Consider the following 13961-nt stretch of genomic DNA (forward strand, 5'->3'; position numbering starts at 1 on the left):
TTTGTTTTGTTGAGTGATACCATTTATTGATCAAAGTTAATTTTTGTGAAGGATGGTATTTACATATAATGCAATATTGAGCTTGCTGATCATAAATACCATAAATACCAATATGTGATATTTGTTGTACTGGTAGTTACCATTCTTATTATGCAAATTAATTATAATCAGAAATTATTTACAATTTAGGTTTTGCAAGCAAGCCCGCTCTACTCAACGGGTGAGTGATCTTGTAAGAATAGCCATCCATAAGTAGATGGCCCTTTGGATCCACTCTGATTGATGACCTCTGTTGACCTGCAACCTTTGACCTGCTATGAGGACTATTGTTTGACGGTTGTATTTTTAACTTGTCGATTACTTCATCTTTGACATGTACGGCAATGGCCAAACAAGCTGAAACACCAGTTGATCGAATACCGCCGACTGTTATCCACGATCTGAAGAGAGTAAAGCATGCAGATCAACTTGTTAAATACAAAGCTGGTTGTGCAAGATCATGAAATCATTTCAGCAGATCAATATATTCAGTTCAGATTAATACATTCTCAGGATGGATGACAGTTCTTGGTCCTGGTTTGCTATAAGGTTTATTTTTTATTCAATATATTTGCTGGAATTGCATATCTAGTCAAATTTGAAAAAAAAACATGGTAGGTACAATCATTTAAAAAATGCTTTGAACTCGTGTATGATGAGAGTATGGAGTAAAAATAGAGAATATTTAAAATTTAAAACTTGTTTCTCACTTTTGATTGTACATCTTTGGTTTGCAGTTTGATTTATTCCAGAGCATCTGCTTCACAAGTTCAATTTAAGTCAAATTTTTCCACACAGACACACTAACTGCAAAGACTCCCGATGTGTGCTTCACACACACAGGTCAAAGAGGTAAAAAAGTTTTAATAAATAATAATAGCACTGTCATAATAAATATTGATTTAGAGCTGTTTATTGTAATTTCTAATGAAAATGTGGTGAACCCTGTTAAACCAAAGCCCTTGGTAGATTGGTTTAGATCTGGTTTTAGACCTATAAACTGTAATATTTAAAGCCGAAATGTTGAAGTCATTCGAAACTGATACAACCCCCCCACCCCACCCCACCCCCCCAAAGAATGAAAAGTCCAGTTTGTGTACATTTCCATTTTGTATGTTGCTCATTTTTTGAATCGTGTGTACAATGTTTGGTACTCATGTTCGTTTCCAGTCTATGCTTTGCATAGTATCTTGTCTGATTTTGTTGTATACAATACAAAATTAACTTTTATCCCCTCCCCTGCAAATGTGTCACTGTCACTTTTAATAATCGATGGCTAAACAAACTTAGTGTTAGAAAAAAAACCTACCTATTTTTGTGAGTAATTAGATGGTAATCTTTTGCTTGCGTCGCTGGTCGTATTCCAGCATATGTTCCAATCACATTTTTATTTCTCAATGCAGGCACAGTCTTGCGTGCATAGTTGACTAGTTGGTCTATGGTCTCTTTGTCCGTACTACGATCGATTCTACTCTCTTGATCTTCAGCTGTTGGACCAACAACAATATTACCATACACTGAAGGAGATACAACGTAATAGGAGGAATGATATATGATGAAGTATAACTGCAAGAAATCCATACAATGAATAAATTTAATTGAGGTTGCTTGTAGGGAATAAATTTCACAGAAAGTCACTGTAAATTTCTTTAAAAAAAAGCCTACTGTTTTCAATGCTATAAAATATTATGAATCCTCCATATTGCCATTTCAGTCAAATGTTACCGGCCTACAACTCACCAGTCGGAAATACAATGATTCCTTTATAACTCTGATTGAATGGTACTGGTAATATCATACCATTCAACAACTCCTTGGGGGATCTTTCAAAAATAGCAAACTGTCCTTTTCTTGGCATTATTCTAGGTGAAAATAGAATAAAGCTCATTTAAAAAAAAAAAAAAAATTGATGTACTTTTTTCATTTCAGTGGTAAACTAGTAATTACATCAGTGTAGAATTAAAACAGACGATCAGATTTCCTTGACTTTACCAATAATGTTTCATTAACTTGCCTCGCATGATATTAAACTGTTGAGGGATAGCGGTTACTGTGTGACTTTGATGAGATAAATTGTTGCAATATTTGGGAACTTTTATCCAATTCATGCTATTGAAGGGACCATGAGATTAATAAAGTACATTTAGTATCAACTGAGAAACAAAATAATTTTTTAATTAATTTTCTAAAAAATAATTATTTCAAACTGGTGAAATCCAAGAGTTGGTGGTTTGAGTTATTACCAAGGTAGTACGGAACACCTTTCACATACAAAATTGTCAGAAATATTTTTGCCATTCGACTAATACCGTTGGTAGGTGTCGCTATTTTGGTTGTTTGCTGATTTGTTTGTTGAATGTCCATATGGAGCAATGATTAGTGAAGTCATTTGAAACGAACGCTATTGACAATAAATACAGTACAGTTTTGTCTTCATATTGTGACAAACAGACAAACAGTAAAATGACAAGCAAAGTTAAAGAATCTTGTTCTGATTCACAGTCACCATTTTGATCAGGTATACCCTGTATTAACCACTTTATTTTTGTGTGAGAAAAAGTTTTTGCACAAGTCGGTGAAAATACAACAAATATTTTAAGAAAACAGTATTCTTGACAAACTGCTCAACTTACTGGAAAGAACTTTCTTTATTTATCTTCTCTACTTCATCTCCATAAAGACCAGCACAGTTAATCACAGCTTTACCTAACAGCTGACCTCTTGTTGTTGTTAGCAACCAATCATTAGTAGTTGTTTGGTATCCATCTGTAACTTTGCAGTTTCTGAAAATCTAATAAAAATATTTTAAGCTTTCAATAAGAGAACTGAAAGTGCGAGTCAATCAAGAAAATTCTTGTGATAGAGAAAAAAACTTGTACATTCTTCATTATCAACATACCTGAGCACCGTGTTGAAGTGCATCATGGGCCAATCGTATCGGCAAAAGCCACGGATCCACAACAGTTTCACCAGGTATAATCACAGCACCAAGTGCATCATGCGATAAGTGAGGTTCCATTTCTCGTAGTGCTTTCTGTGATATCTGTCGTACATCTGTCACTCCCACAAGATGGGACTGACGGACGATGCCTGGTAACTTTGCCAACTGATGAAGAATGGAAAAAAAAAATTGAACACAATAAAATTGATAACTAGTTTTAATACGATAAACAAACATTTTAATAATAATAAAGGGAATGGATCCGATCGGAGAGATTGAACAGTTACAGGTTTGAGTGAAAAGTAAATTAAAACCCATTTTGCATAACAGTAAGACTAGATTTAAAGAGTTTAGCGGTAAATGTGAATAATGACATACTGGTTACGGTATGTGTTTAAAATCATTAGATTACTGGCCAATATTCTAGCCAAACAATTATTTATAATAGGTTTCTTAAATATCGAACAATAAGTAAATGATACTGACCTCGTCTTGATTCCAAGCGACTAATACAGCACCTGTCATTTTATGAGGCACCTCATATTTCCTGTATACATTTGTATTGAGTTTCCTTGCAGCTTTCAGTAATTGTAACTCCCTGAACTGGTGAGCATCAAAGCCAGTATGCGCCATCCCACTGAAAACAAAGAAAATGCACTTACACTACGTGCCTCTGTGAGCCATATATTGTGTGTTTATTTCTACTGACAAGAATTAAAGTGCAGTAGTTGTCATGCTGCGCATGCGTGAGATATATGGGGCTCATATAAACAAAGATGGCGACTTTGACTGTTGCGCAGATCAATGAGTACGAACTGAGACGTTTCCATGCTTTAATTAGGTAATTTTCATGTTATTCGATGGTATGAAGGAGTCACCTGCAGTAATCAGTGCAAGTCGCGCCCAGGTCAAATCTCATACTTGTGATTTCCATTTGAAGAGCGCATTGGATTGTGGGAAAATCGATGTTTATCAACACAACGACGACTACCGCGCTTTAAGAATGAATGGAATGATCTTAATTATGGTTTAGTCTTTGATGGTGACAGAATTGAGTGACTCCAACCAATGACATTTTTCAAGCCAAAAAGGGTTGATCTTTTTGGGACCAGTTTTCAACTCTCATCAAAATTCAAAGTGAGTAACACCCTCCTCCTCGGCCGGGCAAATGGCTAATATCATAAATACGGTAACCAATGTCTAAAAAAATGCTACAGGATACATGTTTTCTGTAAACTTGTCTGAACAGGGTAGCCATTTTTACATATTTTGGCTGTCTGGAAAGGAATTTAGAGGTACTGCTGGCACACTAGCTTTTTATTTTCAAGTGTCCATCCCCTTCAGAGGAAATGGTCCCAGAAATGAATCAACAGTAAAACGAAAGGCTACACTAGAACAGCATCATTGTCATTAATCCATCAATTAATATATAATAACTAGCTCTCAGCATTTTATTTATTTTGATATTATGACGTATCACAGTAATTATATTGTGTCACCCGGTATATGATTATACATGTATATAACTTTTTGTTATGGACGGTCTTGATATATATATATATATATATGCAATGACTTTTAGTGACTTATTACCTATTTCCAGAACTGGCCTCATCCACTAGTTCTGCATTTTTTCTCGCACAGAACACATGTATATCCATGTGAAGTGAGCTCGTGCAAAACAGCGCAACCGATTACACCCCCGCCAATTACAACGACGTCGTATCGTTCCATTTCCGGCTTCCCATCGAAATCAGCTGTTCTAAACGAGGCACACCCCTTGACCTTTCACCGCCTCTGACGTCACTAAACCTAAAAATGGCTGCCGAGGTCGGGAATGTACTAACATCGCCAGTTCTCGACAAATAGTTTAGCGTTGCCACAAGTTTCCTGCATCTGTAATCAGCAATGACGACTAATTCCGCTTCAAAATCGACCTTTACGTCGTACGTCGACTTGAAAAAAGATGTAAGTAGTGCCGTAGGGTGTTATTTTTATGTTTTCCCCAAGTCAAACAGGACATGTTTCGGAACCGCAGTTAACCGGACCGTACAACTCGAATTATTCACAGGACCTTTAAGTTGTTCGTGCCGCCAGTGTTTTCTGGCGTGTTACTGACAAGTTTGATTACATTATAGGCCCCTGAGGCAATCGAATCAAGTGGTGAACGACGTGGTACTTTCAAATCGTATATTAATTGGTCATATGGAAGTAAAAAGCGCACTGATATTGCGGCAGTAAGTTACAATTCATGAAAGACGTTGTTTCTGCCTCGCCTGGTGTAATAATGCATTTACGCTTCTTTCAAAATCAAAACATTTAAAGTTTGCTTTTCTTCGTATTTCATGGTGTCATTGCAAAATTTGTTGTATCCACACACATTGTACTTTAATTTACTGACAAAAAGATTATTGTTTATTATTTTTTTATCACATTGCATCCTCCTCTGTTCATGCAAATTGTAAACAAATGCATCCACACCCAGTTTTAAATAAGTGGGGTGAATCCAGTATCATAAAGATGTCATGTGTGAAAAGTGTTATTTATTTAGATATTTTATTTATTTGAACTGTTGGTAACTGTTCCAAATACATTTGTTGCATTCAGATTAAAGATCTTCTTTGTCTGTGCTGAGCATCTGCACCAAGTCACAGCATGTGCCACGCATGATGTATGTATGTGTATGTGTGTGTGTGTGTGTGTGCGTGTCTGTCTGTCTGTCTGTCTGTGTGTGTGAACAGTTGGGACCGAGCCAGCACATGGTCCCTTTCTGAAATCTTGTAACTTTAACTCAATTACCATACTAGTATTTGCTCTATTATAAGCATATGTACATGATCTTCTTTTGGCCATAGACCTGCTACTATCATTTACATGTGCATATGCAAAACTAAAGCAAATACAAAAAATATTCAATGTTGTGGTTTTTGCAGGGGTTTCCATTAGCAATTATGAGACGTCAAAGATCATATTAATGTTATAATTGTAGTGAATTACGGGCAAAACACGCCAACATCCAATACCTATTTAATATATGTAGAGGAATCATAATTTTATCTGCATCTTTTGTAAAAAACTTTGTGCCATCGTATCTCACTTTTGCCAAGAGTGTGTTATGTATTAACTTCTGTTAAACGAGTATATTAGTCACTATAGTGTACAAATAGTACTGTGAAATACTTTATTTTAACTGGAATTAATTTTCATCGAAAAGACTTTTTGGGTGTTTTGTATGGATTTTTTATTTTCACTGATATTTGACGAGTTAAATGAAAATTATAGGATAAAAAAGACTATTCACTTGATTTTATTTTCACTGAATCATTCCTTCAGCAAAAATAATGAAAATTAATTCCAAGCGAAAGTAAATTATTTTACAGTGTAGGGTATGCAGAGATTATAGAACCAATAAAATTGACTGGAAAAAAAAACAAAAAAACCTTGGTTTTATCCTGTAAACTATTTAATTTGTCAGTGCTAAAAATGTTCGCTGTGACTCCCTGTCCTAATTTAAAATGACATTGTTCAAAACATAAACATTACTCACTATCATAACTAGTACTTTATCATCACAAAAAATTATTTTGAATTAAATAGCTGGCTTATAAATGCAACAGTCTGCTTTTAGCAGATCTCAACAAATTGGCAGTTACTGATATGTAAAACCACAGTCCCTCTATCCTGAGAGGGACTGTGGTGGTTAAACACCTGTTTTGTGAGCTCTCCTAATACATATGTGCAGTTCTGGCAACTCTACCGATTTAATTAATGAAATGAATTCTTGACTGCTACAACATTGAGTGATTATCTTCTGACCAGTATTCCCTCTAAGCCTTATTTTCGCAAAATTTTCTCAGATTCAATTATAGTTTCTCAGTGGAATTTTTGACTTTTGAGAAACTTTCCATGCATTTTGTATGCAGAAAAAACATTTCAAGGGAAAAATGGGCAAATTTTCACAGTATTTTCAAGATTCAAAAATATTAAAGGGAACAGTGCTTCTGACTTTTGTAGAATTAGTCTGTTACAAAATTAAATCAGTTTACACTTTAACACAATCACTACCTACTACTACTACTGGTGTGTGTTATTACTGTCAAACTACTTGAGAAGGTGTACTGAGGTTCTCAGGAAGTAAGGTTTAGATCAAGTGACAAGTTATTAATATTTAATCTTTTCAATGCTATACATTTAGGTGCAACATTTTGATCATTTTTATAATTAAATTTAGATTTTCAATTTCTTTGTTAACTTTGGATCGAATGATAAATTTCCAATTTTTTATAGGTCTTTTTGAGAAATATCTGATTTTTGTTTTGTTTTTGGTGAAAAGGGAGCGAAGTTTACTTTTCTGTTAAATACTAGTATATTTGTACTTCTGCAATGGGAGACTTTTTATTGAGATTGTTTTATGTACTTGTTTTTATTAATTGGTTAATTTTGGATCAAATACATGTAATTTCGCATTGGCTAGAATTTTGATCCAAGTTTTTCAAAAATATGAAACAAATTATGCAGATTTTGTTTATAAAAAGTTACAGAAATTGACTTTGGTGTTCAAATGGTTAAAAATGAAATTGTTAACCTGTATGTAAAATGTTTTTTACTTGTACTAACACAAGATTGTTGGATTAAGAATTCAAACTTCCCTGTAGTGCAGGATGTATTGTTTTCATTTTCAAATCTGCATTCAATGTGCCAGGAAATAGTATTTATATTCTCTCACTCTCTCACCAGACAATGTGTTCTCCCGTCAGTTCTGTGTACACACATACATACATTTTTTTTGTACTTTTTTTACTTCGTTGTAGAGTCAACTATATTTCATTGTTTCTTTGTTTATTTCATTATGCTATATGTATGTGCATGTAAAATTTCATTTGTTGTAATTAATTGTAATTTTTTACCATTTATAGACACTTGTGATATATACTAAGGTGTAAGGCAGCACTGCATGGAATGCAACACTGATGTATGAAAAAAAAAATGATTTGTAGTTTGCATCTACCAATTATCTCGTAAGACATTATTAATGAGTTTTGTAATAACATTATCCTCTCTTGCAGGTGTCCAAAGCTGCAGAAGATGTCTTTGAGCAGAAGTTGGAACCGAAACTTCTGTCAGGTACATAGCAGTATATTTCCTTGTTCCTTGTCCCTGTTTAGACATCAACATCTGTCTGGTTGCTACTCTAATTATTTGAAGCTATTAAATTGGGTAGGCAGACCTGATACTGGAAATTACTTAATTTTCACATTATTTATTTTCACTATTTTCGTTGATGGAATGAATCAGTGGAAATAAACTTCATACAAAACCAGTAAATTAAAATGAAACTGATTCCATTCTAATTATTTGCCAGACATGTGTAGGTGTGGGAAAGTGTTGTAGTTCATTTTATCAAGTAGCGTTTCTGATATCAGTAAAATATACCAATGCGAAAATTTGTTTTGTTTTGCTTAGTGTTAATTCACAAAAAAAGGATCAATATAAATTGATGTGGGTTTACACGTACGAGTACCTAATAAAGCACTATAAACACAGACCGTATGTGGGTCAAAGTAACAGGGCTCATAGTCCACAAAGGTTACTGTCAAGATAGCACCAACTTCTTGCCTTGCTCTTCAAAATAGACATTTTAAATTTTCTTAAATGTAGTTTTAGCCTTGAAATTTGGGTGCCTCTCAAATTCAATCAATTCAATCTCTGTGGTAGGTGTAAGTAGTTTTGACCTTTGAGGATGAAGTCATATTTGACCTCATGTACATCTAAGATTAGAAGCTGTATATGCACTCTAATCGCTACGCAAACAATAAAAACATTTCAGTCAGTGTTAATTATACCTGGTGCATTTCCTATGCTGACATTCACCTCGGACAGTTAGCGATCAAATTTATCTTGCTTAATAATTATAAATCACACGTGGTACTCTCGGATGGATCACATTTGGCTAGTAATATTGTATTCTTCTCAGGCCCCAGTTGTAGTTTAATGTTCTTAATTAGCTACATTAAATGTGAAAAAATATCTGTATATATATACATTATACCAAATTCTCAAATAAGCACATTGTATCACAATATTATTTACATACCATTAGAATTTACCATGGTTATCCTTATTGAATTCCTATGTTTTTCACGCACAATTTGACCTGCAACACCGTCCTTTGACCTGATAGGTCAAGTCTGTTTATTAACCAAGCAGAATTCATTTGTACCAAAGCAATTCTCAGGGAATTCCAAAAACCATTTTAGTAATGCCATGCGGAAGTGAATTATTGTTGTTGCTCTATGATCTGTTGGAATTGATTTCATAAAAAATGATTTAAAATAAAAATGGTAATTAGCAATATTTGTAATAATAGGACACCTTAATCTTAAATCTTAAAAACATTGCTATTGATGTTTGTTTGCATTGTCTTTTCTAGGTGAAATAATTATCGCCCAAGCTCATCACGTACTAAAATACAACACGTTTGGTGACCTGAAACATGGCGTGTCAGGATCTTTATATTGCACTAATTTTAAAATCAGCTTTGTCACTGCAGAAAGATCATCATATGATATGGTAAGATCAGACGTTTTAAATTTGTTTAATTTACGTAATCAAATCAGTTCGCACTGGTACATGACTAAAATGTGTGTGGGTGATGATGATAGCACGTCTTGTGTATATCCATTGTTGCGAAAGAGACTGTGTTAAATCAAAACCATCAAAAAATGCTGAATTAAAAAGTAGACAGCCTAAAATTTCATTACATAGTCACCCAGTGTCATTTTTCTCCAAACAAATCACATTAACGGACCTGGTCAAATACATTTTTTTATTTTATTGGAAACAAAAGTATATTCTAAACGAAGTTTCAAATAATAACGAACACAATTGCATTGCGTAGCTGCAAATGATCATGGTTGCGCATTCTGGTCTTGCTGCGTTTCACAATTGTTGATTATTACTCAGTAGTGATTATAATAATGTACAAAAAATAAATTTGTTGAATTGTTATGAAATGCAAATAAAATTCAACTTAGTTTCATCATAAGCAAATGAATCCGGTGGCATGTAAACACTTGATGCTGTCGAGTATCCGCCATGTTCTTCTCTTGCATGAGTTGACCTAATAGGTCAAATCGCTAATTCGTCCCCGTTCAGACGCAGTCCGAAAACGGGGACTTATGTTTTGACCTCCGTGTGTGCGTGCGTCTGAACCCTGTATCTTAGAAATGCCTTAATTAATCACAATCAAACTTCACACATACATCATACATGATATTATACATATGCACGTCGATTTGTTTCGCGATCTGATTCAAGATGGCCGAATGGCGGCTATTTTTGTGCTAAAAATCATCAAAATCAAGCATTTCTCGGCTGTTTACAGATGGATTTTGTTCAAACTTGGTATATACATTAGACATTATAGGACCTTGATGCACATCATTTTGTTTTTTGATCTGATTCAAGATGGCCGAATGGCGGCCATTTTTGTGCTAAAAAATCCAAAAAATCAAGCATTTCTCTGCTGTTTACAAATGGGTTTTGTTCAAACTTGGTATATACATTAGACATTATGGGACCTTGATGCAAATAATTTTGTTTTTCAGATAAGATTCAAAATGGCCGACTAGTGGCCATTTTGTTTTAATGAATGTGGTTCTCGTGCCATATCTGGGAGTCTAATGTTTATGTTAGACTGTATTTATGATCACACGGTGATTTGCATAATCTCGTTTTGGCATCAGTTTCTCAGTTTTATCTGTGTCAGCGATTATGTTTGTTGCAAGTTGAAGTTTATTTCTGGATTCTGTACGAATTTACACCAACTTTTCGCACGATGGAGAATTCTACAGTTAATACCAGATGACGGGGTCGTAAACGTGGAGTGCCTACTGCACCCCAAACAACAGAGCCAGTGTTGCCGGCCACGAGGAGAAAATCAAGTCGTCGAGGCCGTGGTAGGGGTCGCCATCGATCCCTTTCTTTACCAAATAACGCCTTGGGCGATGTCAACGAACTATCGAGATCGCGAACGTTTGATGCCTCAAACCCTAACAATTGGACGGCGGCTGAAGTCCGACAGAAACTTTTGGAAATGGGCATAACGGTACCACAGTCCATGAATAAGAAAGAGGCGATTCAACTATACAAATTGAACTGCCAAGGCCGTGTTTCGACCACCAGCAGTGACGGTACAGTTACACATACCGGTGATGCAATCGAGAATCGCGGAACTTTAGAACTCACTTCACAGACTATTGAATCAGCGGATGTTACAGCCAACAACTCAGGCAATGTTAACGCTGCAACTAATATGGAAAGTCTTATTCAGGAGGTCAGAGAGTTGCGAGAAACGGTTCACGGATGGCGTCGTTCACCCGATGATGTTGAAAACAACATGGCCGCTGTTCCATCGCGGGGGTCACCTCAGGAATTTGACAACGTCGCGCCACGTACAGTTACAGTACCAAGCCTTCACGACACGGCTCTTGGACAGGATCGATCCGCTACCTTACCAGCGAGACGACGGTTTGGCGTAGCTTTGCACGAATTACCTAGAATCGTGCCAGTTTCAGATTCCTTGAAAACCAGTATACTTCAAGGTAAATATGTTAATTTGGCTACCTTACTGATACCAGCTCATGACAGTTCAGAGAGTCGCACTATTATTGATGCAACAGGTAACGAGATTAAACTGAAGGGAAATCCTGACCCTCGACTAAACAAAGTTCTCACTCACAATGAATTCTTGGTGGCGTTCGGCAAATATCAATCAATTATATGCGAAGCGTTTCCACATCGTCGTGAAGAACTTGTTTGTTACCAAGCTCTTATTACCAACATGGCCGTCAATTTTGGGGGTAGCTTGTTTTATGATTATCATGTGGAATTCGCAAACCAAGCTGCAGCATGGCAAGCACAGCGTAATATTAAAGTGGATTGGTCGATTAGAGATTCTGAAATTTATATGAATCTTACGTCCGGACGTCGATGTAATACTTGTACAGTCTGTGGCAGTACTGGGCACTTGGTTGATTTTTGTCCCCGTAAACAGTTCACTCCCCAGTTTCTACAACGTGGGGATTCCAGCAATGACAGTCGCGGTCGTCCTAAAGTTTTCTGGAATGGTAGAGAGATTTGCAACAATTTCAATTTGGCTTATAAGGGTTGCACCAGGAACCCATGTCCTTTTATTCATGTGTGCACTTCATGCAAAGCCAACCATCCTGTTAATACTTGCTCAAAGTCTATCGCAAAAAGTAAGGGATCTTCTGCTGCTCCTGGTAATGTCAATGCTACCCAGTGACTACCAAAGTCAGCCACCACACCAATCAATGTTGATAAACTAGAAGAGTTATTGATAGCGCACCCAGAATCTAACTTTGTTTCATATTTGTGCAGTGGTTTACGAGATGGTTTTCTGACTGGGATTGAAAATGCACCTACTGATTCATTTGACTGCCGCAATAACTTATCTGCTAGACAGAACCCAGAAGTTGTTTCCCGTTTACTTCAGTTAGAGTTAGATAAGGGGTATATTATAGGACCCTGTGAATCGTCACCTTTTCCTGTTTACAGAATCAACCCACTTGGGGTGGTTGAAGGGAAATATTTGAAAAAACAGAGACTAATAGTTGATTTATCCGCACCGCATAACAATCCACAGGTTCCCAGTTTAAATGAACTCGTAGACAAGGAGACATATTCCATGTCCTATATTAAAATTGATGATGCCTTTCAGGAGATAAAGCGTCTGAATGGGTGTGCTTACATGTGCAAGTTTGACATTACAGATGCCTTCAAACAATTACCACTGCATCCATCAGTATGGCATCTACATGGCATTAAGTGGGATGGGAAGTTCTACTTTTTTGTAAGACTTGTTTTCGGGTCTAGGTCCAGCCCAAAGATTTTCAATAGTCTTTCGCAGGCCATTTGCTGGATTGCGGAACATAGATTTAATGTGAGATTCATCCTACATTTACTAGATGACTTTTTAACCATAGATCCGACAGAGGAAGTCGCTATGAGATCTATGGCAATTATGACCATGATATTCAACTCACTTCGAGTACCTTTGGCAGCTCATAAAACCTTTGGACCTGTGCAAGAGTTAGAATACCTGGGCCTCATGCTCAATTCTAAGACTATGACCGTGTTCTTACCAACAAATAAAATGGGCGGGATTACTGCCAAAATCTCAGAATTCTCTACTAAGCGCACTGTTACGAAGCGGGAGCTACTATCTTTGTTAGGTCACCTGAACTTTGCAGCCCGAGTAATCATACCAGGGAGGTCCTTCATTTCTTACTTGCTCCAGCTGGCGTCGTCAGTTTCCCAATTACATCATCATGTCACGTTCACTACGGCTTGTCGGTCAGAATTATCTATGTGGAGACAGTTTCTTATTTCTTGGAATGGTATACATTTGATTCTGAACTACTATCTTTGTTAGGTCACCTGAACTTTGCAGCCCGAGTAATCATACCAGGGAGGTCCTTCATTTCTTACTTGCTCCAGCTGGCGTCGTCAGTTTCCCAATTACATCATCATGTCACGTTCACTACGGCTTGTCGGTCAGAATTATCTATGTGGAGACAGTTTCTTATTTCTTGGAATGGTATACATTTGATTCTGAACAGCCAAGTGGTTAGTTCTTCAGACCTGCATATTTTCACTGACGCATCATCTACTAAAGGATTTGGGGGCTATTTCCAGGGGAGTTGGTTTAGTGAAGTATGGCCACCACAGTTGCTCTCCGTGCGACATGATAAGCTATCTATGGCGTTATTGGAACTTTATCCTATTGTAATTGCGGCAATGCTGTGGGGAAGGCATTGGTCTCAACAGAGAATTCGCTTTAACTGTGACAACCAGACAACAGTTCATGTGTTGAGGAAAGGAAGAGCTTCATCACATTGCCACTCTATTAATGCTCTCTTGCGCCGCTTAACCTTAACAGCCATGAAACATAATTTCA

General features: G+C 36.4%; 2 protein-coding genes across 2 annotated transcripts in view; one reads left to right on the top strand and one right to left on the bottom strand.

Annotated features, from left to right (window-relative positions):
- On the bottom strand, positions 1 to 4774 carry LOC100370628 (uncharacterized). The gene is given in 8 exon segments (XM_006823921.3): positions 1 to 440; positions 1349 to 1556; positions 1780 to 1901; positions 2673 to 2830; positions 2939 to 3145; positions 3467 to 3617; positions 4574 to 4614; positions 4616 to 4774. Coding segments are annotated over 8 exon segments (1248 nt in total). The 5' UTR covers positions 4715 to 4774; the 3' UTR covers positions 1 to 178.
- Positions 4758 to 13961, top strand: part of LOC102804649 (myotubularin-related protein 10-B-like) — a 25832-nt gene continuing 16628 nt past the window's right edge. The window contains exons 1-3 of the mRNA XM_085507065.1: positions 4758 to 4948; positions 8047 to 8104; positions 9411 to 9550. Of these exons, the coding sequence (XP_085363191.1) occupies positions 4889 to 4948; positions 8047 to 8104; positions 9411 to 9550 (258 nt within the window). The 5' untranslated portion in view covers positions 4758 to 4888. The remainder of the gene's footprint in view (positions 4949 to 8046; positions 8105 to 9410; positions 9551 to 13961) is intronic.

The sequence above is a fragment of the Saccoglossus kowalevskii genome, chromosome 13 (assembly GCF_978046115.1).
Source record: "Saccoglossus kowalevskii chromosome 13, keSacKowa6.1, whole genome shotgun sequence".
Classification (NCBI taxonomy): Eukaryota; Metazoa; Hemichordata; class Enteropneusta; family Harrimaniidae; genus Saccoglossus; species Saccoglossus kowalevskii.